The 20697-nt window shown below is 43.2% G+C and overlaps 1 protein-coding gene across 1 annotated transcript in view; it reads left to right on the forward strand.

Annotated features, from left to right (window-relative positions):
• Positions 1-16255, forward strand: part of WWC1 (WW and C2 domain containing 1) — a 370240-nt gene extending 353985 nt beyond the window's left edge. Inside the window, exons 21-23 of the mRNA XM_086931411.1 lie at positions 8-238; positions 4470-4591; positions 15183-16255. Of these exons, the coding sequence (XP_086787537.1) occupies positions 8-238; positions 4470-4591; positions 15183-15249 (420 nt within the window). The 3' untranslated portion in view covers positions 15250-16255. The remainder of the gene's footprint in view (positions 1-7; positions 239-4469; positions 4592-15182) is intronic.
• The last annotated feature ends 4442 nt before the right edge of the window (positions 16256-20697 follow it).

Genomic DNA, 20697 nt, shown 5'->3' on the forward strand with positions numbered 1-20697 from the left:
CTTCCAGCCAGCTGTGAAGACCCTCAGCACAGAGCGTATAATTCGCACATCTTTAGACCTGGAATTGGATCTCCAGGCGACAAAGACGTGGCATAATCAGCTCTCACAGGAGATCTCAGAACTGAAGGAGCTGAAGGAACAGCTTGAAGAAGCAAAGCGTCAAGGTGAAAATGAGCTACCTCAGCTGGTGAAAGATGATGACCGGTTCAAGCTTCTGCTCACACAAGTGGAGAAACAGGTGGGCAACCAACAGTTCTGATTCCCCGAATTCATCTAATAATCACGCCGCTCTGTAAAAATTGCCTAGGCCTACATGTGTTGCATTGATGAGATCAGGAAAAAACTGTTGTGTTTTTGGTTGAAAATTCTCAAAGGAACCTACAGTGACATGTTTCTGTAATGTTCAGGTTTGTGCATGATTTATAGGCTCCGCTTTAAGATGCAATGTGTTTCCTTGAATCCACGCGTGATTACAAATGCGTCTGTGGTATAAACAGGTGCTGGGTGAGATGGTCGGGACATGCTGTCCATCACAACCATGAGCGACACCCAGTTGGGATGAGATTTATTCCATCTTCCTGAGTCTTGAGGGAAGCGTGAATTCTGCCTTTTGGATGTAGTGTTGACTAAGGCACATTGTCTCTAATTCACATTGGCGTAAATAAAAATAGTGATCCGTGGGGCATCGTGTTCTTCCTGTAAGTGCGTCCTTTACAGATTATTCAGAAGGTGGGTTTTCAGCTAGGCATCTTGTACCTAAAATGGCTTCAAAAACTATGATGGATGGAATGCTTGAATGAATCTCAGCCACTGCCAATCACTCGGGCTGCATCCCATTCCATTGTTTTTCGCCCAACATGCACCCTCAGTTTGGACCCAGCTATATGCAAATCCGTCTTGACCCTGCTCCAGTCGGAACAGTCCAACCCGAACTGCCAGGCCACGTTCTTCGCTGAGTCGGACACAAGCAACCAGGGTGCCTTCTCCCTTATCAGCGCTCATCAGCTATCTAAAGTTTGGTTCCAGGGTCACAGTGAGCACAGTACTCACTTCTGGGCTTACCACTCACACTCAGGACATTATGAACAAAGTGATGGATCGAATGCCTGAATTAATCTCTGCGGCTGGCAATCCCTCAGGACCACATCCCAATCCACTATTCCCATTGGAGCAGGGTCAAAACTGATTTGCAGATTGCAGGCTCCATACTGGAGTGACATGGCGGGCAAAAATCGATGGATTAGGATACAAACCAGAGTGACTACTAGTGGATTGGATGAAATCAAGCATTCCATCCATCATCCAGTATTTGATGGCCGAAAATGGCTTGCTAGATTCAAAAAAGCAAAGTGGCGTTCTTTTCAGAGAATTCGTATTTAGTACTGAAGTGGCTCTTCCTGTGTGGATGAAGGGCCTCCCTAGCGTGTGTAGTATTGTGTAACTGTCACAAACTCGTGTCTAAGAACAGTTCAGCGTATTTAATGGAGAAGAGGAAAATGCATGAGCATCTCGCATTATCTTAAAACAAATGCAAGCAATGCTGGCTAAGCTCTGTAAAGAAAGGGGAGGCAGCCATAGCAGAATTAATAAAGCAAAAAAGTTATAAACATCTTGCTACTAAAAAGGCATTGTTAACAAAAAAGGACGCTGCAGGGACAGACTAGCCCCCTTGACCGCTTTGTAGTTCCCCAGTAAGAATGACGTACACTGTCAATGAGATGATCAAACTTTAACAGTACCGGCACAATCTAAAATGTTTTTGATCCCACTGGGCCCTCTCGTAGACAGTTCTGCTTCATTTATCTCTTTTCGCCTTCATAGCCGTGTACGCCATTTTCTTGCTTTGACTTGTATCACCTACATGTTCTACGGCACGCACATTTTAAAACAGCTTGAGCGAAATAACACATCATAACCATTGAGAAAGATTTAATGTTCAGTGACCAATTCTGTGCAGCCACAACGCCTAGAGCTCACAGTTTGGGTTGCTATGTGTGTGTTGTGGGAGTGAGGCCGACAGCTTTGCGTAAATACGGCGAACATGTGCTAATTTTTCTGTCACCCTGTTTTTAAAGTGTCCAGTCAAATACATTTTTTCAACAGCTACTTCCAAGGGGACAGCCAGAGCCAACTATGGGGACAGCCTGAGCCAACCATGGGATCACATTATCACATGATAGGAATCTGTGGTCCCGACAAACTGACAACCTAGCCTTAGCTGACTCAGGAGAAACAGCCCCCTCTGTTTAAATGCAAAGGAAAGGCAGTCTCAGAATCACCAAATGTGTTTGCTGCTGGCCACAGCGTCTACTGTTTCATTTCTGCCTGTTGGAAATAAAGCAAGAAAAACAGACAAAGCAAAGAGAGCGGATAGATGGCCAAGCTTGGGCTAACCACCATGATCTCGGCTTTCACTTGATGGACAAGGTATTATAGCGCCGGAAACCGTTTCAGGAGAGGATGTGAAACTTTAATGACAGAGAGAAGGAATGTTAGTGTATTATATAGCACGCATTGTGTTCATTTAAGGATTTTCTTTGGCACGTAAAATGCAAGGTAGCAATGACCCAATCGAAATTGCCAGTGTGTTTGCTTGCACTCTTTTAATTACCATGTGCCCGATTTTCTAATGTATTTTACAAAATTGGGACTAAACCTCCTAGTTACATTTCAACCTTCCTAGGTGCCGGTTTTGTTCAATAATACCTTACATAGAGCTGAATTTTTAAATGCCCTTTTTTACCAGTAGTGGCACTTATTTTAAATGTATTTCCATGCTTCAATGCATCTCTAGATCCGATTTGTTTGCCAGAGCATTTCACCTCAAGTTAAATGCAATCCTAGCCGATGCAAAGGTCCAAGGCTAGATTTCCTGACATTTTTTCCAGTCGCAAGTAGTCCAAATCGCTGTTTGGACCGAAAAACATGCTTTACTATTTACTTAACCATTTTAGAAGTTTACCCACTCCTAAAATAGGTTTGTGACTCCGCACCAATTTGGGATTTGGGAGGTGTGTGATGTAGGTGTTGCCTCCAAATACTGAATCAGTATGTCATTAATATATTTTGTGACTGTAGCAAGTGTAGTATCCTTCTGGAAACGTTCTAGTGTTTAGTAACGTACTGTTTAACCAGCTACTCCCCCAGGGCTGGTTTCCACACTCACCCCACACCCATCCATCACAGGCATCACCAGTCAGGTGACCCTGTCAATAAAATAGGCTAGGCGCACGTGTCCTGGGCCGGTTACCAGTACCCCAGCTATGTGTCTATATCACTGATTTGATTGTATGCGGGCCCCAGACATCACAATGAGGTTGTAGAACATTCAAAATGTACAGACTCCTGAGTGGGGTTGTAACACATTTGCAAAAGGGAAGGGGCTCTTCAAGTACCCTTTGGGAATGTAAGGAAAGTAAACCTTATTGAAAAGTGATAACAGAGATGGTGGTCTGCTGTCTCTGCCTAGCAGGCTACCTTCCCACGAATCTGAATGGTTTGCAACGTACCTCAGTAATATTCATAAAGTAGGCCAGATTACAACCCGCTCTGAATCGAAAAGTTATGAACCAACCCATTTGTACATAGTTTGGTTCGTAAAATTCAATACAGCTTGCAAATTCCAACCCGTTTATTGCAACCAATATTTCAGTATTGCCCCAAGTTCTCTGTACTTTCCAAAAGGATTTTTGAGATGAAGAATGAGGCTATCTCCAGTCAGTTAAAGTACACCTAATTATTTCTATATCTTTTAAACATCTTATTAATTGAGAAAAGACCTTGATAGTCAAAGGTCCCAAGCTGTGAAGTCATTGAGCCTACATGTGAGAGGAGACCTAAATTCATGCGCTTCAGGAAGACCGGACAGCGGAAGTGTTACACTGTGCCTTATCACATGAAAACTGACTGTGTTCTAAATTAGATCGAATGTTAACTTATCTAGTTTCTCCTTACAGATATTGGCCTATTTGGCATTCTTAAATAACTGGAAAATTAATATTATGAAATAGCTGAAAGCCAATATTAAAATGCTAATTGAGAGTCTCTCACACTATTGTATGGATTTAATTTGTATTTTTTTGTAAGGGTGTTTGTAACTGCATTACTGATCAGCAGATCAAGAAGAAACCACTACCGTTGGTACTGCCAGAAACAAACTAGTGTACTGCATGAATTTACAGAAGATTCATTTCTTGCAATGAGATTAGCAAACACACTTATAAAAAACTCAAAACAATAGCTCAACATTGTAATTCTCCATGAATATCTTGTTCACAAGCTGTGCGTTTTATACTGACAACATATATATAATTCATTGCTATTATCGAGTAATGAAGTTCCATTATATGGAAGCCTTAACAAATAAAGTATTTTTAAAGGACTACTCCTTGTTCACTTACTAGGAGATTAAGAATCTTATAGGACAGGTGTATGATGCATGTATGCTTTGTATTCCTGCAACAATACAGGTGAAGAAGATAGAGCAGAAGCATGAGTTGCGAGCAAATAAAATGATGAAAGCAGCAGCCAAGGATGTGCACAGGTTACGAGGGCAGAACCGAAAGGAACCTGTTGAGGTGCAGTCATTCAGGTAAGGTTACAGTCTAAACCCTACAAAACAGAAGACTATGCCAGGACTTTCATTGGGCATGAATAAGCCGCTGTAGCTTTGTTTTACATGACTGCTGTGTGCAGAAATATGAGTAAATGTAAGTGAATATATTCCTTAGTATTTGTCCTTAATATTAAGAGAGCTTTTCAACTGCAAGTAATGCAATACTTCTACCCTAACATTCAGCTGTGTGGGTGCCCCTCCTGACAGAAGTACCTTAATCAGGCATGAGATTAGAATATGTTCTGTATGGAAGGTTTGATACACCAAAAGGGAGTAGAAATGTGTACTAGTGCATAAACCCACTTCTTCAAGAAAATGTACTAAAATTGTTGGTAATGAAGAGAGCATTCTGGAACTTCTAATTCTCATTGGTGCCTACTACCCAAAGAGAAATGATGGAGTTTAAATAAATAAATAACAAAAAAAACATGTTTATCTTCTGTGACAGAGAATTCAAAGCATCTAAATATTGGGGCCATCCTATGTTGGGACACAAGTGATAAAGTGATCATAGAAAAAATAGGTCCAGCATAGAGTGTTTGGATTTTCCTACCGCACACAAATATTTATGTTTTCAAGATCAGGAATACACAAATTAGGAGCTCTTAAAGCATATATTTAAGATTGTAATATTTAAGATTGTAAACGAAGGCATGCGAGTATGTGTAGTTGACAACCAAAGAACTGCTGTTTGATGAACTTGGCTTCAAGTGACCACGAGAATCTTGTTGGCAGACACTATATTGGCTTACTTTGACCCCAGCCTTGAGTCAGAACTGTCTGTTGATTCGAGCCCCACTGGCTTAGGAGTTGTATTGTCACAGAAGCAGACAAATGCCGACTGGGCTCCAGTAGCTTATGCCAGTCGTGCCTTGACTAAGACCGAACAAAGTTACTCACACATCAAATGGGAAGCCACTGCAGTGCACTGGGGCTGCCGCCATTTCCACACATACCTCTATGGTCAACCTTTCCCAGGTCATACAGACCACAACCCACTTGTTTCCCTTTTTTTCAGTTGATAATCCTCTAAACCTCCTCCAAGGATTGAGAAATGGATCCTTCAACTGCAAGCCTATCGTTTCTCTGTAGCATATCGACCCAGTGCACAAAACCCTGCTGACTACTAGTCAAGACATGCTAGTCCAGCCACCGTGGAGGAGGAGTCAGATGCTGAAGAAGTGGAGGAATACGCCCGGCTGGTAGTAGAGCGGTTCTGACAGCTGCCCATTTCACTAGCAGAAATTGTCCAGGCCACCGCCAGGGATGAATGTCTCCCGTTAGCCATTTCTGCAGTTACAGCCGGAAGCTGGAACAGCCTCACTCAAAAGGTCTCCCATCGCACAGAGGAAGAAAAGTTGGCCCTGGTTTCATTACATAATGTTTGACTAAAGCTAGCTGTATCTCCCGAAGGTTGCTTTATGAGGGGACTCTACTTGGTGATTCAGAGAACTCTGCACAACAGGTGATTGACCTCACTCACACGGCTCATCAAGGGACTATTAGGACCAAATCACAACTTAGGTGCAAGGTGTGGTTCCCTAGTTTGGTCGACCTAGTGGAACGAACAATTAGAACAATGCCTCTTGTGTCAAGCTGCCCGTACAGCCAAGTCGCCAGCACCCATCATTTCCAAGGACATTCCCCCTGTACCATGGTACAGGGCCAGTGCTGATTTTGGAAACCTGCCTGATGGCAAACACATGCTGGGCACCATGGCACCTTGCTTATGTGCCTTGAATACTTAGGGATCAAGGACCAGGCCCTTGCTTTACTATCATCTTTTCTGATGAACAGGAAACATACAGTGTCCCTTGACCATTATCGGGCTACTCCCTATGTATTGCCAAGTGGGGTTCCTCAGGGCTCGTCGCTCAGTCCTTCGTTGTTCAACATTTATGTCTCTGACCTTGCTCTATTAATACAGCAGTTCGGTTTTAATTTGACATCTTATGCAGACGATACGCAGATTGTTGTCGCGGCATATAAAAAAACGTTGTCCCCGGCACTGCAGTTTCAGCATTGCATGAGGGAAATTAGTCTTTGGATGGGAAGACATTGTTTAAAACTTAACTCGGATAAAACCGAAGTGGTAAACTTCCGTAATCTCCAACCTAAATGGGATGGACTGTGGTGGCCAGCCGAATTAGGACTGACCCCTGAACCAGTCAAAAAGGCCAAAAACCTTGGAGTGCTGATAGATAACAATCTCACCTATACACAACAAACTGATGCAACAGTCTCAGCCTCTTTTTACTTATTGAAGAAACTCAAGCAGGTCTTGCCATACATTCCCGATGACCTTAGGAAAACAATTGTGACTACCTTGGTGTTGTCCAAGTTAGACTACTGTAACAGTTTATACATTGGATTACAGAAGCAACACCTAAGGAAACTTCAGATGGTGCAGAATGCTGCGGCAAGGCTCTTATTGAATATACTAAGGCATCAATCTGTTAAAGAAGAGATCCGGAAGCTCCATTGGCTGCCTGTGGTGCAACACATCAAATTCAAGGTACTCTGTCTCGCCTATAAAACTCTGAATGGGACAGGACAGGTACCTTTGAAACAGCTCTTTTCATGGTATCACCCAGGCAGACAACTAAGGTCCACAAATGCCAGACTTATGTCGATACCTAGAATTCGAACTGCGAGTTGGGGAGGTCTGAGCACAGGCCTATTGTGCTGCTAAACTGCTAAATTGTATGCCAGTGCATGTTTGTTCATTACTGCATGTCTCTCTCTTCTCTCTCTCTCTCTCTCTCTCTCTCTCTCTCTCTCTCTCTCTCTCTCTCTCTCTCTCTCTCTCTCTCTCTCTCCCTCTCTCTCCCTCTCTCTCACATCCCAAGTTTATCAAGTTTATACAGTATGATACCATATATGGTGTTTCATTATGCAAGCAAATTTTCCATATGTTAGTTATTTTTTCTTTGTTTTTTAACATCTGGGTATAGGAGTCATTTTATGTGGAGATGGAACATCCCTCTGTGTGTATTCACCCAGGGCTGTTTGGTAGTTGGACCGACCTTGATGAGCAGAAATGGGCGCTGCGATTATGTCACGGGGGTGAAAATCAAAGTGCCCAGGGAGTGTACCTCACGGTCATTATAGCTCACTACCCAACCAGTGTCTGTGTCTAATTATTTATTGCCTGTTACTGGTGAGGCTTAGTACGCAGGAATACAACAGAAGCGGCACAAAACAGATTATCGCTTGCTAATCAAACTTTTTCTTCTGAATAGCTTTGGATTTTTTTTCTCACAGAATGGTACTGATATGGGCATTCACCTTGCCATCGTAGCATGGGCTTTCTTCACCTCAGCAATGCCTAGCAGGGCTGCTGCGGAGTCTGCTTGCTTGCCAATAGGTCCAGAGTTACAAAAAAGTGCTACGCTGGAACAGCCGCGTCAGTCAAGTTCAAACAGCCGGGCAAATCAGTGCTGCATGTGATTTAGAAGTTATGAGCTGGTCAAGAATTTAGCAGCCATCTTTTGGCAAAAACAAAAATGTTAATATACTTTAGCATTGTCATGAAAATATGCAACAGTACTTATAGCCAATTTAGTCACATAAATGCACAACCAAAGTAGGGAATTATCCAAATCATACGAGAAGAAGACCCAAGTTAAAAAAGCACTTCATAGCCATGCTAATGGAACAACTTGCAGTGCAGATGCAAATATAACAATTTACAAAGCACTCCCCGCAATTGTTAGGAAATATTACTCATTGTGTTACCTTTCAATGGTCGAAACTCCATTAGCACTTTAATGATTTGAATTTAACTTACCTGTCTGTAGTGGCACTAAGTAACTGCGCTATATTCGTACCATACATAACTCTGGCTGATGTCGCCAACTGCTACTTAATAATCACAGAGACTTATGGTAAAACCACCGAGTGCAGAAGTATTACAGTACATATATTGTATTTGTCAGAAGTGATACAATATTACAGCTTTTAAGTACTACATTCCTGTATCCCTAATACACAATAGCAAGTAATAATTGAATATGTGAAGCGTCACTTGATCCTTTTCACAGCAATTGCATTGTACCACAACCTAAGGTGTTAACTCACTGTAGTACTATCAGCTTGAAAAATACAACTAGTTTATATTTATAACAGTCATTGAAACGCCTGTATACCTTCGGCATTTGATGTTAGATTACATACTAAAAAAACTTTAGGTACAACATCAGAGTACGAGAATATTAGAGAACTGACTATATAACAGCAAAATATCTTTTGTAGTGCTCCTCTGCATACAGACTCGGTCTGCAGTTGTATATCTATCGTGTGCTATAACAGTATGTAAAGTGGGCTTTGTGCCATCCCATTGCTCATCATTTTTGTCTTTCTTGTCACTCATCTGCTTGCTTCTTAATCAATGGTCTTTCAACCTCTTCTTGTGGTTGCCCCACCCCCACACCCCCGGAGCATAGCTTCTTTACCTTCCTTTTGATGAGATGGCTTGTATCTTTCCACTCCCGAGTGCATGCATTTTCTTGTGCTCTTGGGTGCTGCCTAACCCACAAATCATTGTCCTTCCCTGCTCTCTTTTTTGCTCCCTACTCCCATAAAAGCTTATTTATTTTTTATTTATTTTTATTTTTAGAGTTTTATATAGCGCGAACAAGATCTTTGCAGATATCAGAGCGCTTTACAGAAACAGTGGGTAGGAAAACAAACTTTTGAAAACAGTGTAATATACGGTAGGGCGTGAGTTGCAAAGTAGGGTAGTACTCGCACAAGAGTATGCACACTAATAACAGTCAAGAAGCAATAATATTGAAGCCGTGCAATGACGATTCGTGTAAGATTATAGCACCCCAGAGGGTGAGTAAACACACTGTTGAGAACAGAATAATAGGCAGTAGTGAATGGATTTCAAGTTAGTAAGGCACTCAGGTCACAGTGTACAGCCCTAGTAAACAATCTGGAAACAAATATTGAGGCATCCGTGCTATGATTTTGGTCCAGTAGCAGTCGTATAAGAGTCTAATATAGATAAGCAATCAGGTAGCCGCTAGACTAGGAGCCCTGTACTGTCATTGATCCAGTAGCAATAGGGTTCAGGTGAACTTAGCCATAAGGATGGCTTTTACCTCTTTCTTGAAAAGTACAGAGGAGGGGATAAGCCTAGTTTCTGGCGGGAGTGCATTCCAGATCCTGGGTGCCATTCCTGAGAAGGAGCGTTTGTATGTTTTTTCCTTCCGGAATCTGCGAGGTTTCAGGAGGAGATTCTTTGTGCTTCTGTTGGATCTTGAGCCTCCTGATATAGTCAGTTTGTGAGTGAGGTAGTTGGGTGCCTTGTGGTGTAGGGCCGAATGTGTCATACAGGCAATTTTCAGCTGTACTCTGGCTTCAAACGGCAGCCAGTTCAGGGCTTTTAGGTCAGGGGATATGTGCGAGTGTTTTCTTGAACCAGTGATGAGCCTTGCGGCCGCGTTCAAGGAGGCTCGTAGGGGCGCCGTTGTTGTTAGGGGGAGCCCGCTGAGAGCCACAATTCCGTAGTCTATGCGAGGAATGACTAGGGCTTGTACAACAGTTCGGAAGTCCTTGGGTGGTAGGAAGGGTTTGAGTTTTCTCAGCGTGTTGATTTGGAAGTTGGCACCCTTGGTTGCTTTGCTAATATGCTGCTGCATGTCGAGATTGGAGTCAAGTGTGATGCCAAGGGATTTCGCTGAGTCCACGATGGTGGGGTGGACATTTAGTGCGGTTAGATGATTGAGCCAGGTTTGGGTGATGGCCTTTTTCGCAGGAGGTGAGATCAAAAGGAACTCAGTTTTCAGAGCATTTAGTTTAAGGTGATTGTCGGCCAGCCATGCTTGAGTCTTTCTTAGTGTGGCATTCAAAAGTTTGATGTCTTCAGGGGATTGAAGTTTGAGGTAGAGCTGAGTGTCATCTGCGTACATATGGAAGTGTACATTTGATGCTTGAAGCAAGGTGGTGAGTGGTTCCATGACGAGGTTGAACAGTGTGGGGGATAGGGAGGAGCCTTGTGGGACGCCTAGTGTTACGGGCACAGGCGAGGACAATGCGTTGTTGGTCTTGAACTTCTGAGACCGGTTGTGCAGAAAGGAAGTGAACCATTTGAGAACCGTCCCAGATATGCCCATTCTGTTGTTTAACAGCTCCAGTAGATTCTCGTGTTTGACCGTATCAAATGCGGAGGAGAGGTCAAGGAGGATGAGGAGGCAGGACTCGTTGTGATCAAGGATTTGGAGGGCGTCATCAATTATGTGTGTCATAGCCGTTTCCGTGCTATGTTTTGCTCTGAATCCTGATTGGTGAGGGTTGAGGAGGTCAAACTGCTCAATGTGTTTTGTCAGTTGGAGTTGTACGCATTTTTCTAGCAATTTGGCCAGAGTGGGGATATTGGTGATAGGTCGGTAGTTGTTTAGGTCGGCCGGGTCAGCTGTGGGTTTCTTGAGTATAGGCGTGACCTGCCCTATTTTGAGGGAGTCTGGGATTACTCCTTGTTGCAAGGAACAGTTGATGATTTTAGTCCAGAGTGGGAGGAGCATGGGAGTGAGGGCTTTAACAGCGTTGGCAGGTAGGGGGTCTGTGAGGTGATTGGCGGGTTTCAAGTTGCCGAGTAGCATGTGAATTGATTCTTCAGTGTAGGTGTCAAAGGACGTCCATGAAGCGTTGTTTTTAGGTTGAGTGTTAGTTATGCCTATGGAGCAGGAATATCGACTTACGTCGTTGAGGAGATCACGTCTTATGTTGTCGGTCTTTTGCTTGAAGAAAGCAGAGAAGTCTTCGCAACTTGGAATATCCTTTGCTGAGCTGTTAGGTTGTGGAGGCTGCGTCTTGGTTTGGGTTTTGACTAGCTCGAACAGTTTTCTTGGTCGTTTTTTTGCTTGGTCCAGCTGTTGGCTAAAGAAGCCTGATTTCGATCGTTTGATTTTTCTGAAGTAAGCGTTTCTCTTACTCTTAAGCGCTCTAGGGTGCAGTGCTGAGGGGTCAGATCTCCACGTGCGCTCTGCCATGCGCATAGCACGTCTGTCCTCATTGAGTCTACCATCATACCATGGGTTCGAGTTCTTGGTGGCGACTCTCTTCATTTGCAGGGGTGCGGCTTCATTGATTATTGTAGACATAGTGTTTAGATAGTGGTCGGTCAGTGAATGCACATCAGAGACGCCCGTCGGGGGAAGAAGGAGATTGCCTGTGTCCCTCTTCCATGTCCCTCTTCCAGATCTTGGTTTTGGCAGGTTGAGCCGGGTTAAGTTTGACCTTTTCGTTGATGAAGAAGGTGATGATGTGGTGGTCTGACCAATCACAGGGTTCGATTGCCTCCAGCTGGGTAGAGTCTTCTTTGGCGATGATAAGGTCAAGGATAGAGCCTTTTACATGTGTTGGACGGTTGCAGATTTGGGTGAGGTCAAGCGCGTTGAGGAAAGACTTAAGACTATTCACCACAGCGTCTTTCTGGTCGTTCCAGTGGAGGTTGAAGTCTCCCAAGTATATTTGATTGATCTGTCGACCGGCGTTGGTGGATATCGTGTCCATGATTTGTTGGGAGAAGGTGAGGTTGTCCCTGGGTGGGTGGTAGATAACATGAAGGGAACACACAGGTTTGCACTCGCTAGTAATATCGAGGCAGATGAGTTCGCAGGAGGAGAGGGAGGGGGAGGGACCTTCAGTGATGACGAGGTTGCTCCTGTAGATGCAAGCGATTCCCCCGCCCGTCTTGCCATCTCTGTCGAGTCTAATAATGTGATAGTTGGGGGGGACTAGTATGTCCATTATAGGTGTGGAGGCTTCAGTTAGCCACGTTTCAGTCAGAATGGCTAGATCGAGGTCCATTGATGAGATGAGATCCGCGATGCTGGCGGAGTGTCTCGGGGCCGATCTGCAATTGAGCAGGATACACTTTAGTTTGGGGGTGAAGAGAGTGGGTGAGTGTTCTAGGGCGAGGGGTACTTTTCTGAGATTACAGGTGACGGAACTTCTATTGCTCCGTGTGGGGGGCCTGAGGGGATTTGTGATAATCGTGGGTATGGGAAGGCGTGTAGTGGGTGGGAGTTTTGTGGGACCTGGGCCATATGAGCGGAGTAGAGTATGCAAGTCTCGGTCAGAGAGGGGGTGTAGGGTGCGACGGGGGCGGCCGGTGGCCTTGCGGTCGGGGATCGAGGGCCAGCGCGGGGAGTGATGAGTGAAGAGGTTTGAGGGGCTTGTCTCTTGCACGCCCCCATCCCTCCCTGCGTGGCTTGTTATAATTTTATTTTTTGCCTTCTCTAATCTTAACTCTCCACTGTTCCCTGTTGCTGTTTCATATTAGGAAACAACACTGGCAAAGTCAAAAAGTCGTGTCATTCTTTTGAATGGTGAGAACGTTTGGCTTTGCCAATGCTTGTTAAATATTACCATTTTAACTCAAAGGTGACACAGGCTAGTAGCTCTCTGGGAATTAACTGAATTGCTTTCACTCCCTGTAGTGGAACGTTTGCCTGTTTCTTCAGATAAAAGAATGGTCTTTAATAAATAAAGTTTCATCCCTTAAATAAGTCGAGTTCTTTGAACTAAGTTATCCCTGGATGCATTTATTTTTCTGTACCAAAGAGAATCCACACTCGCAATTGCTTTGACCAGGGGCGGCTGGTACCTTTTGAAAGTGGTGGAGTGTGTGAAGTTCCCCACCAGTTTGCAAAAAAGTAAAATAAAATACCTCCTCCCTCTAAAAGCCCAAAATAAAACACCCCTCCCTCCAAAAGTGTTTTTTAAAAAAAACCTCTAGAATAACTTTTTAAATAAGTAAAATAAATAGTACTTACCCATGGCGGTATGTCCTCCATCCTCCTCAGTGTTACACTTCTGAATCTTCAGTCGAGTTCCCCTGATGCTGCTAACCACCGTGAAAGAAGCGCCTGGATTGGATGGAGCGAGCTGGCTAGATGCTCCTTCAGGTCCTGTAAGCCTGTACTTGGTCTCCAACCAGCTGTCTAAGACAGCTGAGTGGAGAGCTTTAAAGTGTGCATATCACTTTGGCTGGCGCACAGCAGCAGGCCAAAGTGACAATTAAATCGTTTCATTGCCTTTTGGACATGCGGGTGACGCTCCCCCCGCCCTCGTGCAGAAACAACCGCTGCTTGTCTCACATGAGGCAGCCCCCTTGCTAGGTAGCTTTTTCTTTACTAAAATGCGTGTTTCAGCTGTGTCAACAAAACATAACCAAAAGTATATTGGTATCAATTTCTCTGGTAGGAGGTCCTGTTCTATGGGTCCAGAACGAATTACTAAAATGATTATTGCACGTCAATGCAAGGTTCTCCACTAATATACCAAAGCCCCTTTACTTGTGGGGGGGCTCCCCGTTGTGTCTATGCAATAGGTTCTTGGTCAAGATTGAAGGAACCTTAAGTAACAGAAAGATTAGACTGATGTCAGAGCTCCTCTCTATGTGCACTTCTCAATGGCATTTTCAATTCTCGCGTGATCATTTTTGTGTGCAGGGAAAGGCTTATGTAATCTCCAGCTTCCCACAAATAGCTATTCAGGAACATGTACATATTGTATCCCCCAGACAGGCCCCGGAACCCTGTTCCTCTGTTTCTTAGCCTCATCCCTTGCCTCTGAGACCTATGGAATGCCCATAGACCAGACAGCTCAGGTTGTGCTGAGACACCGTAGGGTATGATGACGTAGGGTGTGGCGGTAGGTGTACATGTATGGCTGATGATGTGCAAGGCCTGGCTTACTACTTTCAGGAAGCTGTTGATAGTTGATCATGTAATTGTGGTGCAGCGTGTTCTGTACATTAAGAAAATAAGCCAGCCTCTTTTTTCAATACCATAGTTTTTGCCTCCCACATGCTGACGTAGGAGCCAAATTGAAAGCTCCAAGGAGCTCGTTGGTCTCTCAGGAAAGTATCTTTATTTCTAACACTGCTCGTGTAATACAATACAATGAAGCTTATATCCGGGCGACAGCGACCTGTTGACTGCGCCATTTTGTAAGAAGTCTATTATTACACACTTGGATTTTTAAAGAACATGCATTAACCTACTAAGAAATTTCTTTTTGGTGGTTTTCTAAAGTGAGAACTAGGCACTTTAATAACATGGTGTACAGAACGGAATATAAGTCAGAGGTTCTGAGCGTATCCAGCTCACAAAACATTTGACAAAACCGTAGCTAGTGTTTCCATGTGCGCAAACATACGATTACATCATTGTTTCAGGTACTCTGACATTTGCAGATTAGCAGCCTGCTCTTTCAGCTCGGTTACATAAATCTCTTCCCTCACAATTCACCGAAGACATCACAAACCACAGGTTGTCCTTATCACACATGAAAACACGGGAGACTTGTTTGTCGTGTCCCTAAATTGAGCAAATTAATCCTACTCCTCCTCGAGGTGTTTCTTTAATCGAACAATAGTTTGTGCTTCATGGCATTAGGTGACAATAATTGTCATCCTCTCCGTTGATTATTTTATTTATGTTCATGTTCCTAATGCTCACTAATCAATGTACACAAAGGAGATTTGGCACTGACCAATCGCTTTCGTTTATTTTCTATAGCTGTTTTAACTGATGGTGTTTTCATCTTTCAGGGAGAAGATGGCGTTTTTCACTCGACCGAGGATAAACATTCCCAATCTCTCAGCAGATGACGTTTGACCACCATAAAGTATTTCCCGTGTTTTTCTCTGTTGCAGGCACCGATACAAAAAAAAGTGTCATTTGGTGTTACTGATAAGTTTTATGGTGTTATGAAGGTACCAAGCTATTTGTACAGTAGATCTCTGACCGGTTGTGTATGGATTTTATTTGGTTTAGTTTAATTCTAGCATTGATGTGAGAACCAGCATTAATTTTACAAGTTTGTATAGTTTGTATATTTAGGAATGTATTTTTGGGAAAGAAATTTTTAATGAAAAAAGGCAGCACTTGGTGCTGTATTATTCTTAAATACAAATATGTTATTAGATTTTTGTACAGCTTTACTTAATAGAGGATTTACTGCAATAAAATAAATTAAGGAGACCTCCTCCTTAAAAAGAGATTATAAATATATATGTATGTATACTTGTGTGATACAGATATTATTTGCCACTTGTGTTATCCCTGTTAAGTATTTTGTACATTTAAGAAGCGCAGGACCATTGAGAGCTGTAAAGTGCTGTGTATGACCTCTTTGTGAGCTGTGACAGTTTTGAGCGAGGGGTGACCGCATCCGGATTTGCAGACTGACTCCATCTTTCTGAAGCCTGCTGTCAGAGGAAAGGGCGGGGCTTCGGCTTCATCTGAATGCCTATTGACTGGGAGCTGAAGGAAGGAATCGGAATCAATAATGGTTCCTGTGCCCTGGCTGAAGCAGCCTTAAACCATTTTTTTTTTAACTTTGGAAGAATTGTCTTAACAAATGATTAAATACTTTGCAGTTGTCTTGACAGGGATGGTGAAGCCCATCCTTAAAAAAACAGTTTGTTGTCAGACTTCTGATGCTCCAGCACTTGTAACCCCTTGAAGCTATCACTACGGCTCAGATGTAGGTAGACTTCATCAAGACTTACATATCAAGGTTGCGGGCAGTGTGGAGCTGAGGAGGCCTGCTTAGCAGTAGAAATGAATTTGAACAATTTTCCATTGTTCGGTGAATAGCAATAAACATATTTGAACTTTAGCACTGTGAACCTGCCTTTTAATGCATAGTAAGACACAGCATATGTATGGGTTATGACTTGCCGTTTCAAAAGTGCTAATGGTGTCAGTGAGTGTGGGCTCTCTAAGGATGGCGTTGGTGGTGTACATTTCTTTTGAATGGTTCTTCGTCCCATAGGCAGGCTCTGTTTTAGGGCTAGGTAATAGTAGGCGGCCATATTGGTCTTGATTAGTAAAGCCAACATGGCTCCATTAAAAGCAAAAGGGGCCGCAAAATGCCACTTAGCCTAGGACTGTAAAAAATCTTACACTGTTCCTTCCTTTGGTGATTTTTGTTCCTCCTAACACTTTTCCTTTAACTTTAACTATTCACATTGATGTGAAAGGAAGCCGGAATAATTGGTCTGATGGGTTGACATTTTGTTTTAGTAACATTAAAAATGAGGTGTTCTCGCAACAAAAAAAAAGACGATGCACACAATTAGACACAACAATCAAAAGCCAAAGCAGTACATTTATGTATAATGCGTAAAACTGTGAACAATAAAAAAAAATTGTGAATAGTTAAAAACAAATTGGAATGTGCAATTTAAATATGTTTGTCAATATATTTTAGCCTGTCAATGTAGTAAATAATATTGTTAGGCACTTTAATTGCGCCTGCCATAACTTCTGAACTGTTATTTTAGCTTTTCCTAAGGCGTTCCCTCCTTTTATTGGATTACATTTTTGTCCTGAGTCATTATTACACCACCTTCCTTTTAAGATGAAAATAGTAAAAGTAAACCTGAAGTCAGTGAATCACAGGCACATCCGAGCCAGTTTTGGACAAAGTGCTGACATACCAAGTTTTTCAATGGTGTATTTCTGACATTCGTGTTGTGATTTAATGAACTTAGAAATTGTAATATCTTTGTTAGCTCTAGTGCTTTAAAATTGACACCTCTTGAAACACTTTCCTTAGGCACGCCCTGATTTATGGCTTCATTAGCCTACCAGTAAAGTAAAACGCAAACATGTGCCCTCGATCATGAACAGGAATGGTGTAGATAGGCAAAGTACACACCATGTTTAAGGAACTACGGGCATCATCCAGAATTTGGCGAATATGGTACTCTGCCACAACCATGGCACAGTAACCTGTCCAAAAGAGACGTGTGGACTGTCATTTTTCCAACAGCGTTGCCCCCACTGGCTCTGCAGTGGAAATTCTACACAGACAGCCTTACAGAGTTGGGGCCATTGGTGTAGGAGCATCAGACTTCTGGCCTTAAACAGGAACCAATAAATAACAAGCATTTGCAATGCAATCGGTCTCGCATTTGTGAAAGTTAGAGCTTTTGGCGTAAATGACCATGTTTTTTCCTTGTGTTTTTTTTGTTTGCAGTGGAGTGATTCTAATTACTTAGCACTCTTGCCATTCGTATGACCTCGCGGCACTGGAGACTGAGGAACTGGGAAATAGGTTATGCGGTGGGGAGGTGGAAAATAAATGTCGGCAATGGAAAAAGCAATAAAAAAATTGGGAAGGAGTTGCTGTAAAGGGCCAGGAATAATGTATTACAGGACAGAGCGTGATATTGGAGCAGGATATGTGCTTGAGAGACCGAGAGAGTGAAAGAGGGTTTAGAGAGAAGTGTGCGTAATGGGACATAGCTATCTTCTAGACTCTATATTACGAGCACAGATTAGCACCCGGATTTGCTATGACTTGCGTTGAAAGTGAAAATTAGATGCAGTTACAGTGAATCTGGTGATGGCTCTGTCATTGTGTTAAAATTGTTCTTTAAATACTTAGGGAATCATTCGAATTTTGAAGATTCAACTGTTCAACTGGTGATGTAATGGCGGCCTCCACAGTGTCATCTGTACCAGAGACGTAATAAAAGTTGAAGGGGCCCCCTGCAATGTACACAGAGGGGCCCCTGCTCTGGATTAAATCTGGAGCTCTCAGGCCTGAGTACTGTGCTGAGCGGGCCCCCTGCAGCTCTGGGCCCCCCGCAGCTCTGGGCCCCTCCGCACCGCAGGGTGGGTGGGGGCCTGTGTTACGCCCCTGTTTGTAGATGGGCTGCCAAATTTAAATGGCAGCTATTGTGGTTAACACTTTTCTTTCAGAATTTGCTTTCAAATGCATAGTGGGAGTAGATTCTAACAGGAAAAAAACTCTGGCAGCAAGTTTGCTATGTTGCAGCCATTACGTAAATTAAATAACAAAGCCTAACGGGAAAAAAAGATACAGGAGGATCTCCAAGCCTGTCTCACTGAACACCAGCATGCCCCGTAGACTTCACGGCCATGACCACAAAACAAGCACGAATGAACGTAAAAAGAAGTTCAAAACATTTATATTCAAAAAGAAAAAAAAGTACATCAGCATATACATTTGAAAAACAGTTTTGTGATTAATGCCTTACTTTCGATAAAAGTATTGAGCTAAATAAATATAAAGCATTACATTTTTATATATTTAGCATACATGCTTATTCACCAATTGTTTAAAGGAAATGCTACATTTGTGTCAGAGTGTTGGCAGAAGCAGTGATGGGCGCGCCGTCTGATTAATGGAAAAACGGTGTTTATGTCTGAGGGTTGTGGGAGGGTGGAAGCAGCGACGGGCGTAAAGCAATCTTAAAAAAAAAAGTTCTCTAAAACAAAAGATAAAGAAAGTAAGCGTTAGGAGACTGTGCTTGGACGGTGCTCCTTAGCCTTGACCAGAAGTAAGGTATCGGCTGTGTGAATGACTTAGGAGGCAGCAAAGAAGAGCAACGCAGGAGTGAACCAATGGTAAGTAGCAGGCGGAAATAAAGTCATTTTGATTTATACAACAGGTCTTGCAGACAGTGCATGAGAGCTGCCTAGGTTCGACCTAAAAATGACCCCCATGCCTTGGTAGAAAACTCCCAAGGTGTAAGGCCAATTCGTTTTTTGTTATTTAAAAACCCAATCTGGGAGTTTGTTTTTGTAAAATGATAAGAGTTTGTTAAGCCGCCACCTGAAACTTGTGTCTGCTCAACTGGTCCGGCTTTAGCACTTGTGGCACGCAGCGGGGCAATTGTTTCTGGTGTCCCCACCGATGACCTCCTTCACAGATTTCCTCATGAAGTGCTATAACAAAAGGATCTCTGTGACATAAGCAGTAACCCACTGAGATAGCCACATATAATACTGTTCTGACTTCTTCAAGGTACACTTTATTTGCTATTTGCATCAGGCACATTAACCCTCTGCGCTACTTCATGATGAGACAAGCTGCCACTAGACACTCTAATCTATCACCAGCAGCAACATTAATCACAGAGATATCTTGACATTTCTATTGCTGTCGGAAAGCTGCTGGGCACACAAGAAACTCTGCAACAGGTGTTTTTAAAACCAAAATGTATTTCTAAACACAGCCCCCTCACCCTACGCTAACCCTCCTGCACCCTCCACCCTACGATGTCTGCGCCAGCTGCGGCTGCACCGGTCAAACCACTCTGAAGCGGTCCCTTCTACTCCAAAAACCTTCAGTCCCGTCAGAGGAGAGAACGTGGCAGCAGCTCCTCTGAAGGGGCACATATCTTCACTGTAATGGCAAAGAGCTTAATATATGGTGGGTGCTAAAGGTAATTACATCCATCCCCCCTAACGGGCAGTGGACCCCGCCATACTGTAAATTGGACTCTAATCTATCAACAGAAATCCTTTCAGGTGTTCACCATTCCTTTAGAATTCTAATAGCATGGTGCAAAAGCAGACTTTGATTGTTCTCAGTACACAGCATTAAAAGCATGTGCATTTATGGTAGTACTTCAAGCAAAGTCCTACAACTCTTCAGTGACTATGTGAGTCTCCATTTGGATATTAGAATTGAGGCCAGTTGCATAGGATTGAGATGCACCTGAAATGGCTTTCAAACCTAGCTTCCTGGTAAGGTACAAAGAAACCCTGAAAACCTGGTTATCTAACCCTCAGGTGTCCCTGCTTCCTCTAGGGAATAACTAGGTTAAATTCCCACACCCTCTGGAATCTGTGCACACATGGTTAAGGAGATCCAGAATATGATGGTTTCCAAAGAATTTGCTCAGTCCTCTGTATGCCTTTCTTTTAACATGGCTACACGTGAATCTATGAGCCGCTAATGGTTTGAGATTTCGTAATACCTTGGAGATTAATTAATAGTTGTACCACGGGGGTGTTTCACTGACGGCCCTAAAGATGAGTAGCCCTAGAAATCCCAAGGGAATGCTTCTCATCCGGCTGCTGTTTGCTGTCTTCAGTGGGGCACAGAAAAATATTTTGGGAGACACGATTGGCTATCTCTGAAAAGGTAGAAAAACCAAAAGTGAGTTTGTACAGTGAGAAGTATATTCAACCACTTAATTATCATCCCTCTGAACAAAGCCATTGGCCTACCTCAAGCATCATTGTACCTGGATGAGAGGGACAGGAGGCCTGTGCTTGCAGATTACATCACAGCTCCAT

This window comes from Lissotriton vulgaris, chromosome 7, assembly GCF_964263255.1.
Source record: "Lissotriton vulgaris chromosome 7, aLisVul1.2, whole genome shotgun sequence".
Classification (NCBI taxonomy): Eukaryota; Metazoa; Chordata; class Amphibia; order Caudata; family Salamandridae; genus Lissotriton; species Lissotriton vulgaris.